The sequence below is a fragment of the Channa argus genome, chromosome 6 (assembly GCF_033026475.1).
Source record: "Channa argus isolate prfri chromosome 6, Channa argus male v1.0, whole genome shotgun sequence".
Taxonomy (NCBI): domain Eukaryota; kingdom Metazoa; phylum Chordata; class Actinopteri; order Anabantiformes; family Channidae; genus Channa; species Channa argus.
Window position 1 is genome coordinate 6087569 of NC_090202.1, and position 24195 is coordinate 6111763.

The 24195-nt window shown below is 39.9% G+C and overlaps 1 protein-coding gene across 3 annotated transcripts in view; it reads left to right on the forward strand.

The window, feature by feature from the left end:
* dph1 (diphthamide biosynthesis 1) overlaps positions 1-24195 on the forward strand; it is a 64571-nt gene that overhangs the window by 9940 nt on the left and 30436 nt on the right. For all 3 annotated transcript variants that reach the window (XM_067508256.1, XM_067508257.1, XM_067508258.1), the window contains one exon: positions 7205-7268. In XM_067508256.1, the coding sequence (XP_067364357.1) occupies positions 7205-7268 (64 nt within the window). The remainder of the gene's footprint in view (positions 1-7204; positions 7269-24195) is intronic.

Below are 24195 nucleotides of genomic sequence, written 5' to 3' on the forward strand. Positions count from 1 at the left end.
GCTCACTCAGGCTAGAGCTGGCGGTTCTGAACACTAATTGAACAGCCTCTCAACACTCTCTTCTCAACAGTTTTATCGATGAGTTTAGTAACTTTCATAAGCTGAATAGTATATAAGCAAATACATTATTCAATTCACGTCAGATTCTGACTAAATCTTTTTGCCTTGTGGGCTTCTGTGGCTGCCAAATATACTAAATGTGTAAGATAATTGCCAATAATTTCATTTTAAAAGGTTACCACGATTGGCTTGAATATATAAGACGTAATAAAACATAAACTGCAGCCTCTAAAGTAACAGGAATGTTGGATGGTTGGATGGACATTTAATGTAAAACACTTTATCTGGACTGGACTTCTCACTGGATCTGGACAACCATAATAACACTATGATTTATTTTTTGGCTGTTATATTAGACTGCTTTAGATTTACCAAGATGTGCCTAATATTAATAGGCGCAATAATAAGCATACTAATAGAGAGCTGCATACTAACATGGAAACATCATTCCAACAGTGAAGTACAGTGGATTCAATTTGATCATCTGAGCTTAGATCAGAGCACTCTGCACTGTGTCACTGATTATTTTTTCAAAAAATGATACATAACTACTCAAACAATCCAGCATTATATAAGAAATACCTCTTTCAATATTGTTTTTTTTTTTTAAGAAAAAGGTAGTTTGGCTGCAGTTAACGAATCACTAGCTCTGCCGCTGCCCTGAGCGCTCTGAAAGTGTAACTGTGAATTTCTGAGCAACAGTTCTGGTTTCAGATTAAATTTATAACCCATAACAATAACCATTTGCTGGCTAATGGTTTCTTTTAATCAACGATGTTTATCAACAATGCTGGTGTGTGTCTTCAGACTAAGTTGACTTGGCTTATATCTTAACATAACTGGGCAACAAAAATTAACTATGAATGAGGTAGTTTGAAATGGTCAGCACTTATATAGTGCTTTTCTATATATATTGGTACTTTAAACACTTTACACTTCTTCTCATTCACTCATTCGCACTCACAATCACACACACATGCAACGATGCGGTAGCCGCTACGCAGCTGGCCATCACTCACCACCTCCAAATCTACTGGTCCTGGGGTTCAGTGTCTTGCTCAAGGACACTCCAACAGGTGACCGGAGGAGCCGGGGATCGAACCAACAACTGTGGGATTGGTGAATGACTGCTTTACCTCCTTCTACCCATGTATGTGATGGACTTAATGTCTTGTCCGATTGCTTATGCTTCCTCCCTTATATGCTAGATATGTGTTAGACTTCTGGTTACAGGTGTTCTCGGTGAACAATAAACACAATTTCAGGTTTCAGAGCTGGTGATTGAGGTGGCCAAACCATTGCACAGAGTATTCCAGCAGCTACTTTCTGCTACAATTTTTTACAAAACTTTGGGTCTTTGTCTTGCTGCAAAATAAAGTTTTCTCCAATTAGCCGTTGCACAGTGGGAATGGCATTGCCTTTTCAGTGTGGAGTGGTATCCATGCAGGTTGGTCATGGCCTTGGTCATGATGCAGATGGGCCAATCACCCTTTGCCCAAACATCCCCAGATCAACTCCATGCTTCACTGATGATTTTATGCATCATCTTTTCATGAGCTCAGCATCTGACATACTGTATGTTCTCTTCTTGGATACAAACAGACTTTCTTGCAGTCATCTGAAGTCCTCTGTTTGTGCATCTTGGCCCAATCCAGGCTTTTTTCTATGATTTGCCAGCCTTAGTAGGGTTTTTTCTTGGCAACTCTGTCCATGAGGACAGCTGACCTGAGTCTCATATACTAGTGTCTATGCTCACTGGTTACTCTCTTGGTTAATTCAATGATGCAGCCGTGAGGCTTCTCTTTTTCAGGGACCCTTGCAAGTACTTGGCTTCATTGGCAGATATGTACTTGGATCTTCTATTGCATATTCTGTCCGGATTGGATCCAGTTTTGCGCATCTATTTAAAGAACTTTTACTTTTTTCGTTGTATCTGAACTATATAGACAACTACAGATGGACCAGTCTCTTAAGAAAAGCTGTTTTGTGTTTAGTTTTAATTTACACAGGTCATGTTATGTTGATAATTTAAAACCTGGGAGGGACATGCATGATCACTTTAAGAACATTTCATGTAAATATCTGAAAAACAAAAGATCCGTAGAATGCCATGGATTTGTCAAGTAGTTATTGCTAAAAGTAAAGTTTAACATGCATATCTGATTTGATATGCAGGTTATATGATGAAACTTTTTATTGAATAAACAAAATTTTATGGAGGTTTCCAAACTTTTTCCTATTAGTGGATATGTTTATCACATTTAATCCCAAATGTTACTGTATATTTTCACACTGCAAAAACAAAAAAGTCTGACTGGCTCCTACCACTTTATGTAAAAGCCCAAAGTGTATTTTCTGCAACTTAAAAAGGTTGCATGTATTCAACAGTGTGCACATAAATGTTTCTAAAAAAAAAAATTAAAACAGGAAATGCCACACACACATTTTTTTAAAGTTAATAGTACGTTTAAACAAACGGCCTACCAAGTCGACCTTTTATTTCTCTTTTGCATCTAAGTATTTGCTTTGGAAGCATTGTGCACATCCAAAGGTAGAAACCGATTCTCATGGTTGTGTGCAAACTTAAACATGTATTCCAACAGCCCTTCCCACCAACAGCATCTGACTCACCTTTTGCATGGGGCAGCAGATGAGAGAAAGTTCTTTACTTCTGTCAGCTGTGGAAGGGGTGTGCTCTGAAACCTTTCTCTGTTAATAAACTTGCCCTTTTCTAGGTAATGACCTGTCTCAAACTGTCTGCATGCACTGAGTGCTTGGTGATCCTTTAACCTTTCATCAGTAAGAAGTGTTTTCACTCCTCCATCTATCACTCCATCTCATGACCATCCTTCCTCAACCTCCTTGGCCTTTTGTCTGTCCTGGCTTTTATTGCTTAATGCTGCCTGGCACTGAAGTCTAGAAATTGTTTCTGACCTAGTCATGCGAAAACGCTTGTGCACTGACTTCAGTGTCTTCGAATTTTAAGTGTCGACTGCGAAGTTGATGGATTTATTGAAGTAAAGTGTTTGACTGGGAGAAAATGTCATGGTTGATTGAAACAAAGCCTTTGTATCTGGCTGCTCTTTACACATGTCTGAATAAGACCTGTGTAGAATTTAAAAAAAAATTAACTTATATGTCCACTTGGGCTCAAGGATGATCGGATTAGATTTTGCTGGTTGAAGGGCAGGGTCACTGTAACCTGGTGTCCGTACTATTCTTGTAAATGCAATCTTATAGAAACCTGGAGAGAATTTCATGACATCTGACCCAAATATCCACTCGGACTTACGGGTGAGCTGATTAGAATAGAAAAGAGTCTGGACCAACATGTATTAAAACTGCAATTTGACTTAACTTGACTTAAGGCAGTAATTTTAGTTAGTTAGGTTGTGCCAGGAAGGGCATTCAGTGTTAAAAACCAAGCCAAATCAATATACGGACCAATGACCCACTGCAGCGACCCTGAACTTACTTGAAACACAAATATATTAAGGGGAAACGCCATCTTCCAGAACTCTGTTTCCTAACTAATCTCCCTGACACTTTCATTCTTTTCCTACTCATCTACTTCATGTTGTGCTGTTACTTCTTGCGAGGTTACACTTGACATCATCAATAATGTCTGAGCAGTCTCTGATCCCAAGAAGTCATCATGTTTATTTGATGATAAAATGGCGGGATTAAAGTGTACTAAACCCTGGATTCTCAATCTAACTCTTAAGACCTTTAGAGCGCAAACCACATGACTTCTGTCTTAAGACGTGTCAGTGTTCATCTTCTTCATTTTCAAAAGCAAGCATGACAATATAACCTTATAAGACCTATAAGAGATTAAATGTTAAAATTCCATGTGTACAGTATCTCAGGCGAGTAACATTTTATTCACGTTCTTTTACAATGCATACATTATAAAATCGCCACTGGTCTAGTAGATACCCAAAATAAGACAGTGAGGTTTTGCTTGGAACTAAACGCCTCCTTAAATTGTCCATGAACTCGATTTCTTCATGAACATTGGTAAATACATGAAAAAAGTGCAATATACAACCATCAGCCATAACGGTAAACACACCTGGTGATATTAATGTTGTGGTGGACAGGGCTTAGCATGGAAATAATGTAATCCTGGACATGAGGGACAAGTGTCAGAACACACAGTGACATACACTGTGCTGTGTATAGGGCTGTGTACCCACAGATCGGGCAGACTGTCCACACTGACCTGTTCACCATGAGCCACCAGGTGGTATTAATGTTGTGGCCGATCTGTGTAGTGCCTAATATTAATATACAGTGCATCCAGAAAGTATTAACTTTTTCCATATTATGTTATGTTACAGCCTTATTCCAAAATGGTGGCATTCATTATTTTCTTCATACTTCTACAAACAATACCCCATAATGACAACATGTAAGAAGTTTGATTAAAATCTTTGCACATTTATTAAAAATCAAAAACAAAATGATCACGTGTACATAAGTATTCATGGCCTTTGCCATGACACTCAAAAGTGAGCTCTGGTGCATCCTGTTTCTAACTGATCATCCTTGAGATATTTCTACACCTGTGGGAAATCCAGTTGATTGGACGTGATTTGGAAAAGCATGCACCTATATATAAGTTCCCAAAGTTAACGGTGCATGTCAGAGTGTAAACCAAGCCGTGAAGTCCAAGGAATTGTCTGTAGACGTCCAAGACAGTCTTGTGTCGAGGCACAGATCTGGGGAAGGGTACAGAAAAATGCCTGCAGCATTGAAGGTCCCATCAAATGGTCTGCACTTATATAAATGGTCTGCACTTATATAGCGCTTTTCTACCTATTGGCACTCAAAGCGCTTTACACTGCTTCTTATTCACCCATTCACACTCACAATCACACACACATTCATACACCGATGGGGGAGCTGCTATGCAGCTGGCCAACACTCACCGGGAGCAGCTAAGTTGGGGTTCAGTGTCTTGCTCAAGGACACTTCGACATATGACCGGAGGAGCCGGGGATTGAACCAACAACTGTGAGATTGGTGGACAACCGCTCTACCTTCCTGCGCCACAGTCGCCCATCAAGTACAGTGCACTCCATTATCTGTAAATGGAAGACGTTTTGAACCACCAGGACTCCTCCTAGAGAGGCCAGCCAGCCAAACTGAGCAATCGAGAGAGAAGGGCCTTAGTCAGGAAGGTGATTTAGACCCCGATGGTCACTCTAAAAGAGCACCAGCATTTTTCTGGAGAGAGCAAAACCTTCTAGAAGAACAAACGTCTCTGCAGCAATCCACCAATCAGGCCAGTGTGGTGGCCAGATGGAAACCACTCCTGAGTGAAAGGCACATGACCACCCACCTGAAGGACTCTCAGACTAAGAGAAACAAAATTCTCTGGTCTGATGAAACAAAGATTGAACTCTTGTAGCAAGTGTCATGTGTGGAGGAAGCCAGGCACCGCTCACCACCTGGCCAATACCATCCCTTCATTAAAGCACGGTGGTGGCAGCATCATGCTTTGCGGATGTTTTTCAGCGGAAGGAACTGGGAGAGTAGTCAGGACCGAGGGAGAGATGAATGCAGCAATGTACAAAGACATACTTGAGGAAAACCTGTTCCAGAGAGCTCTGGACCTCAGACTCGGGTGACAGTTCGTCTTTCAACAGGACAAAAAACGCTAAGCACACAGCCAAGATAACAAAGGAATGACTACCGGACAACTCAGTGAATGTCCTTTAATGGTGAGCCAGAGCCCAGACTTGAACCTGATTGAACATCTCTGATGTAATCCGAAAACGGCTGTGCACCGACGCTCTGTGAACTTCTTTCACATTGTCCTTGTGGGGGATAGTTTTTTTAGAATTTTGAGGAAAATAATGAATTAAATCCATTTTGAAATAAGACGGCAACATAAGAAAATGTGGAAGTGTGAATACTCTCTGGGTGCACTGTATGACACTGTATGACTGTATTGTGTATAGCTTTTGAGACAAGTTTACATTTTAAAATAATGGATAGAAAATGGTTCGACATAAGTAAAAACACGTCAAGTCATTACGTTGATATGAGTTTAGGGGGAGCTGACCTGCAGCAGCAGCTGATTAGGGTTTAAACTTAATGACTATATAAACGCAGCTCTTCGTTGCCTCTTCGGTATTTTAAAAATGCTAGGATGATGTGTTTATCATCGTTGCTGATTATTTCCTTCTCAATAGCCCTTTGCTTTGAGCTAGTTTATTTCAAATCTCCTGCACACATGACTTGTGGTGAGCGCACAATTTCCTTTTATTTATGGGTTAAAAAAAACATGCAAGTTAAATGTCCTTTGGGAAGCACAACCTTCCCGTAGAGCTGAATGATCTTTCATGTACAGCAAAACCCTGCTTTTACATTATCAGAATGCTGAGTGTGCAACCTCGTGTGATATCTCCAGTCGTGATTTGTGCCATTTTTCTTTAAATTAAAATGTACATCACTTCCCTGATTTTGCAGGCAAACTGTGCCTACAAACCCCTTCTGCCCGCTGGATTAAAAAAAAAAAACATGCTCGTCTCTTGATGCAGAGTGAGTCTAAAACGGGGCACAAACCACTTAATATATTCTGCCCTAAATGAGGTTTTTCCATTGGCTGATCTCAGTTGGTGTCACACATCAGTAGATCAGTAGATCTCATGTTGCCAATATGTAACGCTGTCAGCAGGAGTAATGCTTGTTAATTGGTTGCTTGAATTCAATTTCATAGTGGTCCCTTTAGTTTGTCAATATTTGAGTGTGTGGCTTGGGGGGCGTGTTTTTGTGTGTTTCAGTAACGGAGAGGTTGTGACTCAAAGATTCAGTGGCAGGGTTGTAGAAAGACAGGACTAAGAGAGAGTTTAAAGGCTCTCTACAAGGCATGAACTGTAGAGATAGACCTGTGGTGATTGGCTTGGACTGTATCTCTACCAGCCCCTCACTCCCTAAAATAAACCAACAGTCCTAGCGTGGCAGAGGGGAAATTGCCTTGAAACATCACTACTTGCTGTCAGTGGAGAGCAATCGACCAGTGGCAGTGGCTATGTATAGCTGTGCTGTCCAGGATTTATTAAATAAAGTGTGAAGTTGCAGTCACTTTCATGCAAGTATGTAGAGTAACTTTGCTTTTTCTACTGTTTCCCAGTGGCTTTGCAGCTTCCAGAGGGCCTGCAGATGTTTGCCTGTGTCATCGCTGATATCATTGAAAGGTAAGGTGAAGGGCAGAACTTTTAACTGCCACAACCACTTGGTACTCATTAGGTGAGCGAGAGGGTTAGCTCAGAAAATGAGACACATTCACACAGTTTTAGGACAGAGATATCACAGCTTCTTCTATCCTCACAGTTGGAGGAAGGAGGTGATATTATTCTTGTTAATTACTTCTTGTTTCAGTCTGCATATGTCTATTGCACACCAGCACTCCATCACACTGACACCACTCTTCCACAATCTTTGTTTTAAACCAAACCGTGTTTTGCCCGACACTATACTAAATGCAGTTTGCACTTGTTTATGATGGCTACTAAAGTAAAAAGAAAAAGGTGGCTTTGTTTTTGTTTTTTTCGTTTTTCTCCCTGCTTGCTGTTTCTATGGTCTTTCTCTGGGCTCTGTTTCCTCAGGAACACTGTCTGCTGAGCGTTTTCTCAAGGAAAATGGCCGCCATCATGAAACGCACAGAGTGGACTTATTTTATAAGTGTTTAGTCAATGCTAACCCGATTGCAAGATGGACAAGTTGAGGAATACAGTGGCGAGAGCTGCCGTAAACTTCTCAGCCTGGCCGGATATTTAATTTCACACAGGAAACTTAAATTACAGCTGCTAGACTGTGTTCTGGTCTTCAGGCTTACATGGACTTTACATTACAGTCGTTTTTTTCACCATATAAATGGCAAAACTTTGGTCGTACACAAAGAAGAGTTGGGTAGAGGGGTTTTCTTTTCATCCTTCACTCAAAAGTTTTATCTGTCCGCTCTCTTTTTTTTTTTTGGTATCATTCTCTATGTCTGTGCTCCAACTGTGTCAAGTCTCTATCCCTCTTTCCTTCTATCAGTGTCTTTACAGTTATTTCTACGTTTTTATCACAAAAAAAAGATGATGGACTGAAGTCCTGATGATGGAATCTGGTCTTATCATTCCTGCTGCTATCAGCCGTACACCACTGTGTGCCGTATGACTTTTAATCCACAAACTCTGTATTTCTATATTTAAATTGTCACCATCCATCATGGAATCGACCAATATTAAATCGGTCTGTCTTATCAAATGAGAGCAATTAGCAGACACTAATTGCTTTTCTCACAATCTTAATACTTCTTCCTCTTTTAACTTGTCTGTCTGTATTTTTCACTCTCTCAACACCATCTCTAAACGGTCTCTCCACGACTGCAGCAGAGACAATGGTTCCCATGGTCTGCCTCCTGTATGTCCTGCTTGTGTCCCTCATACTATCTTACTTCTGGCAATGCTGTGGAAGAATTTCTGTTGCAGTTCTAATATTTCCAGATTCAACAGCCAAAGATTTAACAAAACTGTAATAACACTGTAACGTGCAAAAATTCTTTACATCTTGTGCACAAGGTAAATATACAGGAGCATTTAAAAAAATGAAACTGTTATTTTTTTCTTTAATTTTAAAAAGTTGTTTGTTGTTGATTACAGCTTACAGCTAATGAAAATACAACTGTGTAAGTGAAATGTAATATAATATTTATTTTAGAGAGAAAATGTTGTATTCAAGTACACATGAGCTCAGTTAACATAATCAACCAGTTATTTTATGAAAAATTACTGGTTAAAAAAGCCAGGAAAAAACATTTATTTGCCAGACATTGTCTAATGTCGATGTCTGACTGATAAATCAGTGCAGCTCAAATGAATATGAGATGAAAGTGCAGAATTTCACTTGTGTTTACGCCTCGATACATTAAATAACATGGAACAAAGCACCTTTTGTAGTGAGTGATTTACATTTTACCTCCAAAAATATTGTGTATTAGTGTACAGTGCTTTGAGCCAGCTGCTATGCACATGGCCAACACTCCCCCATCGGTGTATGAATGTGTGTGTGATTGTGAGTGTGAATGGGTGAATAAGAAGCAGTGTAAAGCGCTTTGAGTGCCAATAGGTAGAAAAGTGCATTTTATTTATTTTATTTATCAAATGGGTGTATCCACCCTAACAAGGATCTAGCATACTGTAGGTTTGGAGGGTAGTGTTTGGTCAGATTGAATGACAGTAACCTTTGGATTTTGGCACAGCTGACAGATGACCTTGTGCCACTCAGCTTATGTTGAGGTCCTAGGAGTTGGGCGGCTCTGCCATCACTGTCACAACCACAGTCCCTCGTTCCCACGAGATAGGGCTGAGGTCCATGTCAAAATGGGGATGAAATGGCTAAGCCTCCTGCAGAGTAAGGAGCTTCAGTGGATGGACTGCTAAGTCTTAATGAGGACAAGCTGCTTTGAATTATAGCCATGTTGTGGTTCGTACACTGCCGCCAAAATGCAAACCCTTTATATATGTACCGTCAACTGTCACTGTTGGGCTACGATGCATAATGTGTTTCTTTCAAACACCTATTTCTCTGTATTACTGTCCATCTATTTATCCACCTCTCTGTGTATCTTTCTGTGTGGCCCTAGTACTTTCTCCAAATCATTCTGTTTAATTTGCATCCAGATATATTCACATATTAACAATGAAACCGCAGCACTAAACTGCAGCCTTTCACATGAGCTTATAAACTACCCCATTTCTGACTAGTAAAATAAATTGGCTAAATTAAAGTAAGATTTAAGTAACTTCTATAACCCGCAATCAATAAAATCGACTCTAAAACATACTGACGTGTGATGCTAAAGATTGGGTAATAAGAAAATGCTGCATCAATTCAGAATTCTGACATGCATGACATTACAAACCTACAGACAAACCTTGTCCCATAACTCTCCAGAGAACACATTGGTTTTCATTCATGCTATGCAGGCCACAGAAATCTTCCAGACACAGTTCAGTTGTTTCCTGCATGTAAATCTGGGGCTGTACGATACCCCCCATGCATGAAGTCTAAATAACCATGTAACCTTATGTAAACCAGCAGTCGATTTATTACGGTGCCATTTTCCTTCATTTCATTCTCCCTGTGCCATTTCATTCCTTACTCTCCTAGTGTTGACATTGTCAGAGGAATTGAAAGGCTTATGAACTCTGCTTTCACAAGTAAACAAAGGGAGGGGAAAAAAAAAAAAAAGCTTTAAGAAAAAGAATTGGTAACTTGTGCAGGCAGGCGATGATGCATGTGCTGTCACTGTACCATATGTTTTATTGCCTTTGATGGTATGCCAGCTGTCTCGTTCTAGCTTTGAAAAATACTTTCATGAACTTACTTTAGTATTTACTGCTGCTGCTTTTGTGACAGTAGAGGAATATAAAAGGACTAGCAGAAACACAGGGCGTGGGGCTGTCGCCATGCCCTAATCCCGAGGACAGCCCTAGCATTTAATGTCCTGTCACTGTTCTGGCATTAAAATCCTAATTATTCCAAACTAAGTCTTTTTACATGGTTTGAAAACACCGAGTCAGATTCAGTCAAGCGAGATCCACGCTGCCAGTGCTGATCTCAACAGCGTACTCCTCCCCACCCGATCTCTCCACTGAGCTAGACGGGAGACTACAGTGATTGTCAATGCGCTTATTGGCTATGTATATTTGACCTTTATTGAATGCTCAATGCCGTTGTTTTTATGCTGAATTATTTTATTTATAATGAAAACTGGTTGAACTGCGTGTAAACTAGTTAGATCAGCTATCAGCTAACAATCACCTGTTTACAGGAGCACAAAGGGCTGCAACAAGCAGCCTCCTTTTGTTTTTAAAGCCCAAAGACCAAGTGACCTGTAAGAGTTTAAGGTTTTAAAATTCATACACTTCGCGTTGTGTAGAGACCCACTTCCTCTGCTTTCTCTCTTTTTTTATTTTACTACGCTGTGTTTTCCTCCAGTCTATCTGCTGTGATTAGACTACTGCTTTCCACCCGTGTTTTAAAAGGCTGCTGTGTGTCCCAATATGTAGTTCAGTGTTGTTTTAATACATTTCATGAAAAATAATTTGAAGTTGTTTGTACATGCTCGAGCCACTGTGTGTCTGTGCTGTTTTAGTCATTGCGTGGTTAGTAAACTAACCAGCCAGAGAGGTGGAGGAGTCCATTCACACATGAGATAGCCGACATTCAGTACATTTATATAAACTTCATTTTTATGAAGTCTTTCTTGTCATATAAACAGGTAAAACCGGTTTCTGAAATTGGAGTAGGGAAACCAGATTTCCACATGCAGTATATGCAACCCAGAAAAGGCTTCAGCAAAGACAGAGTCCTACCCCAGTGTTTTTCCTCAAAGTGAGGAGAAAGAATAGGTTTCAGAAGAGACAGTGACTTTAGTGACTACCATTGCCTATAAGTTTATAATCTATATTGATGCTGCTCTCACAGTGGCTACAGTGTCGGTATAATTAAATATAACATTAATAATTAATGACTGGTGGCCTTTTTGGGGGCAGATACATATTGCGGTTACACTAATGAACTGCTGTGTGGGTATTTTCAAGGTCAGAATCTGTTTGTGGAGCAATACACAATATAAAGGAGAAAATCCACAGCTACAGTACATGAAGTAAAATGGAGAACAAAAGAGAGGAGGATGGAAGAATGCAGTGAAGTAGTGATTGATCAATTAAGATATGTGAGCAGTTAACTTAGATTGCTGACACCAAAATAGTCATTTTCTCTGACAGCTGCCCTAAACCCAGTCCTTTTAATTTGAAGTCTCTCTGCAAAATAGTGGTGGTAAAAAATAAAAAAAAACTCACAGATTTTCAAGCTACAGTATAATGAGGGGAGTATTACATTTTTGATTAATACAGAAACAAAATATAGACCAGTGACTAAGCCTGTGCCCTGACAGAGCGTGCCAGCCAGCTCCCCCCCCCCCCCCCCCCCCCAACAATGAGTATACAGTGATGATTCAGGAATCTGCAATTTGTAACAATCTCAAAGCACCATAATAAATGGTGTGCAACATCCAACGACGATGTGCATCATTTTTAGCTTGGCAACAGGCAAAACTATTCCAATGTATGAAATAAATACCACTGCTTGTTGAATGGGACTCCATGGAATTAGGCACACGCAATTATCTTTTCCACAGTATTGATTGTAGTAACATCTAAGCTAGTTCCATCATCAGATCGTAATTTAAATTCTTCCTGACATGTCACATTAGACCATCATAAGTCAAATTTACACAGTGCCCAAGCCGGACATAAACCATATTTGTAAAAGTTATAGTTCCTAATAGTAAACATGTAGGCTATGTTCCAAATGTCATATTTTGATGGTGATGAGGGTGACTGGGTTTATGACTGTCAGACTTTTTATGAAGCAGGTGTGAAACACTATGGTACTGTGAAAAAAAAAAAAATTGTAAAGACAAATGTCTTTTAAAAAGTGTGACCAGCAATAACATGACTGTCAGAACAGAAGTGGAATTCAGTCGGGTCTGCTCAGTGAGGCAGGCTGGTGTGGAGGCAGTTGGTTCTGAGACGCTCATTGTTGAGCCTTCTGGAGGAGTTGTGTGCTTGTATGTATGATTCAACAAAACGTGATAGAAGACGCTCAGTTGGTGATCCCACTGACACACTGTGCAGGTTTTTCTATTTCTCTCCATCACACACTATACTAGAAAACTGTCAACATAGGCTCCATAGATGGCCCCTGTAACAGTCATCTCAGAAGCAGTGTGTTAGTAAATTAATGTACAGTATGCACACTCAGCCCCCGAGACATCTCTAGGTCCTTCACCATAGCTGTCTCCATCCATCAGAATAGATTCCTCTATATGCCACACAGCAGGTTGAATCATTTCTGTTGGAGCAGCAGCCGCAGCCGCCCGGGGTAAATGTCAACTCTGCCATTAGGAAGGAGCCTGGTAGGAGCCTCCAACGCCTTCTCACACCATAACAGCCTTCAAGGCGCCCACAGCACAGCTGAGCAATGGCAACCGATCTGGGTACAAGCGAGTCAGTGAACCCATCCGTGCGCCAACATACAGTATGTATGTATGTATGTATGCGCATATGCCGCATATGTTTTTGTGCATATGGTTGTGTGGCCGCTGCAACTCTGACTTCTCTCTGCTATTTGTTTGTATGAAACCCTCGCATACAATATATTGATGTATGAGCACTGAGTGCACACACAGAGACATGTGCTCTGTAATTAGCCCTCCTGCCGTGCACACCCTTGCTGCCCCTGTGAAGCTTATGCTGAACTCCAACAATATCTCATCAGCGACCACCTGTAAACACTGCAGAAGCCTATCAGTGTCAAGGTTTGGTTTTGTTTTTTTTTTTCTTTTCTGTTCCCATGTGTCCTCTCCTACAGTCTCTAAAAACAAAGATTTTACAGCGCTGACTTGGTTACAAATTGAGCGAGGAGTAAGGTTAAACCTCCTTATCAAATGTATACATCTACTACTATTTCCTGTTGTTGTTCTTTGCTACATACAGATGGGTGAAAATTTGAGCCTTGGGATTGATTCTACAAGTCCATGGACTCTGGCGGAAGGATAAAACGCCATTCTTCCAAAAGATATTCTCCCATTTTGTGTTTTCATGATGGTGGTGGAGACTGCAGTATAACACATCAGTCCAAAATCTCCCAGTTGTTCAATAAGTAAAGACCGTAACTTACGAGTCACATAATCTTTTACCATTTAGTAAACAATTGTGTATAGAAATGGGATTTAGTCCCAATTCTACTCCTGTATGCAAATATATGCAGTTTACATTTGGAATTAACATTTGGTAATGTTACCCTGATATCAAAAATTTCGGCACGATTGAAAAGGGAGCAAAAAAACAAAACAGGAAAGGTGTATTTCATATTTTCTAACTTCCTCTATCTTGTATGTGCTTTTTTCAGTTACTTTTTTCTGTGTTATTTTCTTTTTATGTTCCAGTTTTGATACTACTACTGTTCTACTGTACACTGTAGTAACCTGGTTACTGGAAATCCGTGTATACAGACTTACCCTAGGCTTCTGTATGTGACTTTGCATTGGTCTCAGTTTTCCTTGGACTCCGGGTGGACCTGATGTAAAAACAAGTTCAGTTTAAAACCTGTGACACTCGAAAAATTGGCTTTCTTTAGAAGAAAATCTACCTGTGGAAATCAGGTGTGAAACTTGCAGCTGTCTGTTCCTCCATGTTGCAGGAGAACCTGTGAGTGAGTGGGGTCATGCAAGCCGAGAGGCGTGGGCGTCACAGAATGTGTGAGAGAGGAGAGATCAGAGTGGGCGGTGGAACACATCAAAGTCTGTCGTATTGTGTCATCATATAACATCAGTATACCTTAAAAACCTAATATACCATCCGGCCCTGCTTCCCTCTAAGTGGATAACCAGACCCAGACCATACAGGCAAAATGTCCCCCACAGCATAACCGATCCACAGGATCCCCTCACTGTAAGGAGTCAAGAATTCAGGCCTGAATTGTTCTCTGGGTGTATGTCAAGCATCAGTCTTTGTCTCCGAGGCTCCTGCTAAGCATTTTATTTGGATGCATGTGCCTTTTTCCTTTATTTTGTTACCCGTCTAAAACAAGAAAGCAGACACCAAGCTTTTAAGTATGAAACTTAGGCCTGCACGTACGACTGCCCCATGGCGTCGTACTTATCAGTGCCAGGTCTGGCCACATCAGACGCCCCTGATTCCTTCAAGTTTTAATTTGAAGTTATTGTCATCTAGTGGTACAGAAGAGCGTAAAGTGGATCGGCCACAGCCATGTCCCTGTTAATCTCAAAGTCAAAGACCTGGAGGACCACCAAAATACCTGCCGCTTGTGTCTTTGCTAATCTTACATCTCATCTGGGGACACATCATGTCCAGGCAGACTGGAAATCCTGATAGGTGCTGACACTGTGTAATATGATAGCTTGGCAGATAGCACCTTGGAAATTGCCTGAGCTGCCTTGAAAGTACAATTGATTCCCTCTAGAGATGAAAAAAAAAAAAAAAAAGAAACAGGTCACTTTAGCTATAATTTGGACAAGACTGAGCAAGCCGGATGGAGGTTGTGAGCATTTATTCCTAATGTTTGTCCTTTGACATGCAAATAAAATGTGGAGATAGTAATGGGTGCTGGGTGAAGGCAGAAGTCGGTCATTCCACCAGTGATGAGACCACTAGTACTACAGTAAGTACCAGATTTGATACTTGTTATTTATGAAGTAATGATATAAACGCATTTCCCTCTTCTCACCAGTGTGTAGACGAGATAAGCAGTATTAAGTGCTGAAGGTTACAGTCCCTGTTTTTCTCTTTGTTCATTCTCCAACACAGCCACTCAGACCAGCCACAATCACTCTGATGTTGGATGGCAGAGACCCAGGCACATGTCCATGTAATTGCACTAACAGAGACCCATGTAATATTATGCACAGCCTAGAAAGGATATATTGGAACAATATTACATATGCTTCACAGTAATTCCACTGACATTGCTATGACAGGTGAAGTTAGTCTTGCATGATCTGCAAATTGGAAAGAATTAAAAATTACATTAAAAAACAAACATATGAAAGCATAATTTGAAATTCGGATTTCTACTGCTCTTATGAAACATCTTGTGAAAAGTAAAAAATAGACTAAGTTTAGGACATAGCTACATGCAACATGTAATATGAAAATATAAACATATCTCTTCATATTTGTCATTTGTTGTTTTATATAAATATTTACATATAGCATATAGCCTTCTCTCCCCTGGAGCGGCCTTCTCTTCCCTGCAGTCTGTGAAGAGTGGGTGAGCTGTCACAGACACGCACAAAGCAGAAGGATGTCTTTATTTTACATGACTGCTTATTAACCAGACTTTCAACATCTGCCTGTAATGGATATGGTACACGGACATGGTATGAACGATTAAACAGCTGCTTTGCAAGCAGAGCGCAAACTTGCAGTCATATCCTGTCCGCTTTGCTAGCTGTGAACTCAAATTTTCGTTTCAGCCCTAAATCATTATAAACATATTTATAAGTCATACTGTGCTTATTTGCTAATGTCATTGAATCAGTGTGAATGACCTAGAAATGACATTTAGTTCTGTGTCACGGTTGAGTCTTAATAACTATGTGTATGAAAGCTAGTTCCAATTAAGCAGCTCCTCCTCCCCACCCATGTCTGGAGCACTGTGTATGTGTGCATGTGTGACGTAGGCACCAAAGCAGGAAATGTGATTTGTGAACTGTAAACTGTAACGTGTCATTTAACTGTTGTGATGGTGGGGGTACATATTAAATAATGCTAAAGTTCCAAAGCATGAGCTGGATACCCGAATGGTTAGAGTACATGCCACATGACTGCAGCGTCCCAGGTTTGAATCCAGCTGGAAGCTTTGGTGTATGTCATACTCCACTTGTCCCTCATGTTTCCTGTCTTCTCAAAACAGATCTCGGTTTTGGGTCCGCACGCCTACAATGTACTCCATCACAACCACCCACTTTCATATCACATACATGACTAAACGCCCTGCTCGGCCCACCCACAGGCTTCCACAAACAGGCTAATCATTAGTGTGGACTCTGAGCTTGAGAGGCCCTAAAGAAACAGGAGCTAAAACAAATCATTTCACACATGGAGACCAAAAAGAAGTGCTCAGCTACTCAATTGGTTTTTGGAATTTTTAATAATCCCAAAGCCCCCCGAAATTATCTATAAAATGGCCTCTTTAAATATCAGGAACCAGGAAAACGGTTTTCTCTGGTGCCATTAGTGGCTGCTGTTAATAAAACGATAATCATATTATATACTAAACAACTATATATTCAAATCATAAATGTACGTGAACATTCATGAACACAATGTAACTCTGAAGGCATAAATTTGTAAGTAACTTTCCAAATAGTCAAATAGAAAGCGTATAAAAACAAAATGAAATTGGTAAATTCGTCTAGTGCCAGATAGGAAATGTGGTTCTGTAAATAGCAGGTTAGTTTTGTTCTCTCGGCTTTAAGGAAGTCACTAAAAGCAGGTCATAGAATAATGTCTGCACTGCAAAACCATCAGAGTTGCAAGAACTCTTTGTTTGTTTGCTCCTCATGTAGATTTTAGGAGTTTTAAAGTTCTTTTTTTTCCCTAAAACACACTTCACACACTAACTTTCTGACTACCCATGGAATGATTAATTACGTGAGGCTAAGCAAGAGGGGAAGAAATAGTTTCAGTCAGCAACAGCAGCTTTAAAGAGGCTTCGTTCTGGAGGAGCCCTGTTCTTGGAGCCACACAATAGCACTTAATATCCCCGTTCTGTGCCCTCTGTGGTCCTGGTCTTTGGTCCCTGTCTTTATACCCCGATAGGTCTGATAACCACTGTGTCAAACTACATTTCAGCTTTCAGTTCTGATTTTCTTTTTTTTTTTTTAGATACCCTTGGAGATTAAATCTGTTTCTGGTTGTAGGCATGGCCCCGCGTTTTTCTCCTCTTAGAGCAATATCGGCAGCACAGCGCTCACTTGTAATAACTGCCATATCACCATTTTGTTTTGTTCACTAAATTGGATTGCAGCTCTTTTAAGCGTACTTTGCTATTCTGTGCCGTTTAGGGCTCTATCTTGATAAAGCTGTACGCTTTTCCGTAATGACCCATGGCTCAGGCTTTTGAATAAATGCCATGACAAATAGATGTGATACACTCAGAGAAATAGCAGTAATGATCTTGTTTTTCAGGGAGTTAGAGGATTATCTAATGGTATTACTAAAAAACATCTGTCTGAGCATCATCACATATTCACTGCCCCACACTTCTCCATTTACCCATTCCTGGCAGATGTTCAACGACTGCGGATCAGACCGTCATATTCACCACATTTTCCCTGTGGAAGACCCACGATTCCTGGGTCAATATGACAATGAAATAAACGGAAATGGGATGGGAGAGACATAGAGTGGAAGTACAACAAGAGAAAGAGTGGAGGTTGTTTCATCCTCCAGACCAGTGTCCCAGATTTTTTTTTCCTTTTTTTTTTTTTTTCCCCAGAGTACTTTGTCCAGATATTTTCTATGTTGTACATGCAGGATTACAGATATCAGATTTGCTAATAGTACAAACCCATCAGCGAGCAGCTCATCTGTTTTACATGCTCTGTCCACTGCTCTCCTTGTCATTTTCATTTCCCCCTTCTCTCTCTTACCATCTCTCTTATGTGCTGCCCTCACATTTCTTTTTTGTTTTTTTGTTTTTTTACATCTGTATCTTCTCCCACTCAAAATTTGCTCCTCCGCCAGACATTCATTTTGCGTCTTTCTCTCTGATTTGCTAATTTTTCTCCTAATTTACCTAAATTGATCTCGTTTAAGGAGGAAATAATGACGGTTCATCTCTGCTGAGCTACCCTGCTACCTGTGGGAGAAACTACTTTTCTTTTGCCTGTCTGCTGTGCCCCGTGTCAAGCCTACGCGCAGACACACAATGGGCTGAAATGTAATGGAAGAAAGGATTAGCCTTCAACAGATGGAGAAAATAATTTCCACTTGTTTCGTGTATAGGAAGAGGTGAGCTGGTGAGGTGCAATGTGTGCATGGTTCAACTCGGTATGCAAATGTGCTGCACATGCTCACTTTTAGCTGTCTGCTCACAGTGTATCAGTGGCAACTGTGCAAGAGCAGTGCTGCTCCACCTTTACCCACTTCACTGACCTGCTTGTCACTTCATTTCCTGTGAGACCAGTGTGTTACCTCTGCTGTTATTTGACTTCAGATATAGGAAATCTAGCTGGAAGCACAGTCATGTGGACAAACAAACTCCTGTAGAGTGGACTGCAGTCTTTCATTTAAGAGGAGTGCTTGGAGAGACAGTAGCAATACAGACTTTTTTTTTTTTGGATAAGCGCAGTGCGTATTAGTATGTTTACCAGGTCACAAGGTGCATCAAGATTGCTACCAGGGCTGTGCCATATTCTATCATTAAATTGTAAAAATATCATTAGCTATTCCACACCATGAGAACAACGTGTTTATATATGAACCTTTAACATGGGCATTTCACACAAGCCTAAAAACAAGTGTGATGGAAGGTCAAGCTCACATCTTGTAACAGGTTTGAGTTAATTTTTAAGAGGTTCCTCTAACATTTGGAAATTCTTCATCAACAAATTACACATTTGTCAGTTGTGCCATAAACCTGAATAGGGATGGGAGTCAAGACTTGGTTCTACCTGAAAACTGGTTCCAAATTGTCCAATCCATTGGAATTTTCTGCCTCTGGGGGGGATCATGAGAGATGTTGGAGCAGCAACAGTACACAGTTCTTTGCTTGACAATGTAGTATTTGTAGTCCAGTGCTGTGAAGGATGTTCAGATTTTTACGGTGGAGAAACTAAACAACCACTTCACGAACATTTGGCACAACACAGGAGAGCCAGCTCCTCAGGATTCAGCAGTCCATCTGCATCTAAAGGACAAGGGTTACTCCTTTTAAAGCAGTCAATTTGACCCTCTCTAAACAGAGGAGATGGTCTACAACACCACTTACCAAACACTTACATAAGCAGGTTACTCAGACAAACCAGCTTTCTTAGAAAATCAAGGAACAGAACTTACATGCACTTAAGAAATCTGGTTATTGGAATTCTGTGTTTACATGCAGCAGACAAGTACATGCAATCAGGTTTGTCCTCCAACTCTTTTTGGAAGCATTGCTCACAAATTTTAACAGTATAGTGACCGTAAACTCTTCTTTCCAACTTTTTACTTTCTTTCTGGGTGTGTGTGTGTGTGTGTGTGTGTGTGTGTGTCACTGCAGAATAGAGAGGCAGAGTGACAACACAGAGGGAGAGAGGAAAAGAGAGACGAGAGACAAAGCTGATAATTCACAGGACAAACTTTCTAAATAATAATAAAAAAAAAGTTATTTAGACTTTTATGAGGCACTTTTTGTTAGTTTAATATTCAGTCTGACTTTTACTTAAGTGTGCCGACATCGCCCCGTTAATGATCTCTGCTTCATTAAACCTTTCACTGCCCTGTCGGCAGCCTTCTGTTTTGTACATGCGCTGTTGGAGAAAGCTGATTAGAAACATGGTTACACATATATACGTGGCAGAGAAATCAGCATTCTTCAGGAGAAATCTACCTAGGGAAATCAGGTTTCCCTAATCCTCTAGCCCAATTTTAGAATTCATGAATTTCTCATAAAAAGCTTTAGCTAATTTTTGCACTACTTACCACTAACACGGTCCTAGACAGAGGCAGACATTTTATTGAGACGTCTGTTTTATGATGAGCTCTGAGCAGTAGCAGAGAAGAGAATTTCTTTCGTGGAGTCAAGTGGAGCAAAGTAAAACTGTGCATCTTTTAGAAACGTCTGACACTCCTCATTATATCATATATAAACGAGCAGCTAAAGGAATAGGTTTGGCACTTCAGATTGTTTTCATTTCCAGAGAGCACATCTTTATGGTGCCATGGTGTGGCAAAGAGGGGAAGACTAAAGCGACCTGAGATGGAGGTGCTGCCGAGTGCTTCCTCAACAAACCAGATAAAGCTGTCAGAGGTCCCAATTTGTATAAGCAGTATAAAGATAGGATATGGGCTCAAAGCAGAAGAAGCCCACATTTTGATGCCTACGCTCAAGACTCTTAAAAAACACACAATAAAACTCTAATTGCAAAGGTTCTTTGATCAATTAGGCACCAACTAAATAGAAGGTTTGTTGTTGCATGCATTTGTGTATAAATACAAAAAAGGTGTGTGCGAGGTTCAATTGTTGCCTAGCAACAGTCGCTGCAACGTTAAAACCGATGAATGCTAAAACATGTAAATGGGATAAAGGACATGTTTAAAAAGAAGCCATGCTTGTTAATGTCATTAATGTAAAGTAAAAGCTCAGACCACATTCCCATTGATTATGTATAAGCCAGTGGTCTACAGCCACCTGCAGCATATGCCTTAATTTAATAATTTCTCTAACTATTTATGATCGCTTTGACATACTATAAATGCTTAGCATGTGCCACCTATAAGCTGTGACAAATACTCTGGTCCCTCTTACTGTATTCTGCATGTTCTCTTATTTATATTTTGAACTCTTTTATATAACTGAACTCTTCACAAACTGTAATATATCGTTATTGCATTAATACATCTTTACCACCAAACTAAAATAACATAATAGGTTGACCTGACAGTGTATTGGACAAATACACGATGGCACTAGGAAAAAGTGAAAAGCAGTGACACAGTCTGAATAGATTTCCAAACCGTAAGGATCAACATATTGACAATTAGAGCCACAAACCCATTGACATGCATGTAGAGTATGAGTGGAAAACTCAAAACCCCCTGGAGGTAACCCACACAGTGCCAGGAGAACTTAATATAGAGAAAGCTTTGGTTCAAGAATTTAAAACCACAGCTCTTTTGTATGAGGACAATTTAAACCAGCAAGCTCTTCTGCTGCCGAGTAACACGTGGTTGGTTGCTGGTATTCCCTGCCATCCCTTCAACAACATCCTGAAACTTACCATTAGGCTGGGATGTGTATCATTGACCCCAAAGGATGCAAAACTTAAAACAAAAAAAAACAAACAAACAAAAAAAAAACATCTTTGCAAGGCTGTAATTATTTTCTCACCCACTTTGTACTTGGCTAGCAAAGTTACTGCTGAACAAATTAAATCACATCAGTGGGGAAATAAGGAAGCATGCAAATTTGCTAATTGGTTTAGCCCACCTTTATGATAGCAAATGACTGTTCAGGAGCTCGCTGGGTTTTTTTTTTCTTTACCTTCGACACATTGGCCACGCGCATGACAAGTAGCTCTAATGCAGCTTGTGAGAGCTTGTTATAGTAGTTCTTAAATGAGCTAAATGGACACTGTGCATACAATATACATAGTGTGGCAACATCCAAGGTTTTCTTTTGTTTTGCCCACTGCTTTATTAGCTGACCAGTAAAATGTCAATGTCACATTCCCATCTTTTTCCTTTCTGACTTGCCATTTAGCAAGGCTCTTAACTTGCTTTGTGGTACAGAACCACAACCAAAGTCAGGCATGTTGTTACTGACTACATCAAGCATTGCATGGCTTCAGGCAGTTATGTAGTCCAATTTTGAGGTACTTGTAGTTTATGGAGTATCTCCATTTAATATTAGCTTTGCTTTACTCCAATACAGTGCAGAGGGAAATGGGAAGGAAGGGGTAGTGTGGACACACAGGTCTCAAACACACAGAAACTGAAAAAAACACACTGAGGAAGTCGAGAACAGCCACGTGATTCTGAAGATGTGGAGCATGTTCTAGTTCTAGATGTTCTTTCAGATTTTCTACAGATGATTCTTTTCAACTGGTCTTTGCTGGAAAGGTTTTATTACTTTAATTTATGGTTTAAAATGTACAAGGTGTTTTATTGGAAGTTGAGTCAAAGGACATACATGGTTTTCACATTTTTCAAGTTTAAAAACTCATTGTCATGTTGGAAAATCCATCTCCTGACAAGTATCTTGAGACTGGGAGTGGTATTTTTTTATTTCAGTATTTGAGTTTACTAGTCTCTTTAACCTTTTCCACTGACCATCAGTAAACTTGCACGTTTCATGGTCGGCTTCACGCAGTAACTGTTGATAGCTCTGGCCAGGTTCACACAAAACCTGCTGTACCCCATGTGATCCAAACTAATTTATTTTTGGTTTCATCTCACTAAAGAATGTGGTGCCAGTAATTATCAGGCATCTTTACATGATCTTTGGCAAAGTATAAGCTTCCAAATTTGTGTTTTTTAACAGTTGACTTCATGTAATGTCCTTTGGACTGTGATGAGTCACTGAAGCACAAATTTTCACAAATAATCTTTGTGCCAAATCAGAAGCATGTAGCCATCTGTTTTTTCCAACACAAAGTTGTAAATAGCAATTTGTGTGTGGCCTATATTTTCAAAGACGGCCATTATGCTTTCTGTTATTGGTAGTGTGGCACTTCCGGTATTTCTTTTAGGGCCGTTTTTATGGAGGTAGCCTTCATTGGTAATCACATTGCCTTGTACCTCACTTGTAAGTCGCTTTGGATAAAAGCGTCTGCTAAATGACTAAATGTGACACAAAGCAGTTTCAAATAGAATTCTTTAAATACAAACATACTTGTCATTATAAAAAAAATAATAATAATAATTAGGGTGCCTGGAAATGAACAACACCACATTTGAAAAGCTGAAAACTTTGCTAGAGGTCTCTCTGTGTGACTTTGGGTTTACGATGTCAAAAACAAGTGTTGATGTTGAGGACTGATAATAATAAAAAACCCTTACAGGTATGAATGTTGGGAAAAAAATGAATGTTAACAAATGTTGCCTCAAGTTTGATCAATTCATGCGTCCTAAATAAATTATTTACCAAAAAAAAAAAAAAAATTAAAGCAGCTGTATAAATGGTAAATGGTCTTATTGTTCAGCATGTCCAAAACTAATGTCATGTTGAAGTGCTACAATAACTTTCCACATGTCAAAACACAATACAACAAATCTTAAATCAACAGTAATTTAAACAGATCCTTTAGTTTAGTAATTTCCATTGACACAAAGGTGTCATCTGCAAAACAATATATTTCATTGTACTAATGGTTCAGAGACATAAGAATGTTTTTCATTGCCTTTGTCAGCTACTGACCTGATCTGACCAGTAAGACGCTGGTGCCAACAAGTTTATGGGGGCATCAGAGAAACTTCTTGTCAAAATCTGACCCCCCCCCCCTCATGCATTCTACCCCGAAACACTGTAGGACAGCGGTGGCTCTGAGTGAGAGGCTATTATTATACAACATATCAGCTACTTAACCTGTAGATAAACAGTTATACAGTCAGCAGGCCTCAAGTCCACAAGAGTGTGTGTGTGTGTGTCCATATGTATATTACAGTCAGGTTGCAGACTCAGTGATTTTAATAACAGATTCAGATCAGTTAGCAATTTCTCACACATATTGTGCTGTATGCTAAAGAGCTAATTAACAAGGGCGGTTACAGAGTTCACTAGCTTTTCTGACATCTTAATTAGATCTTAATGACATTTCAGTTGGAAGGGATGAACTGA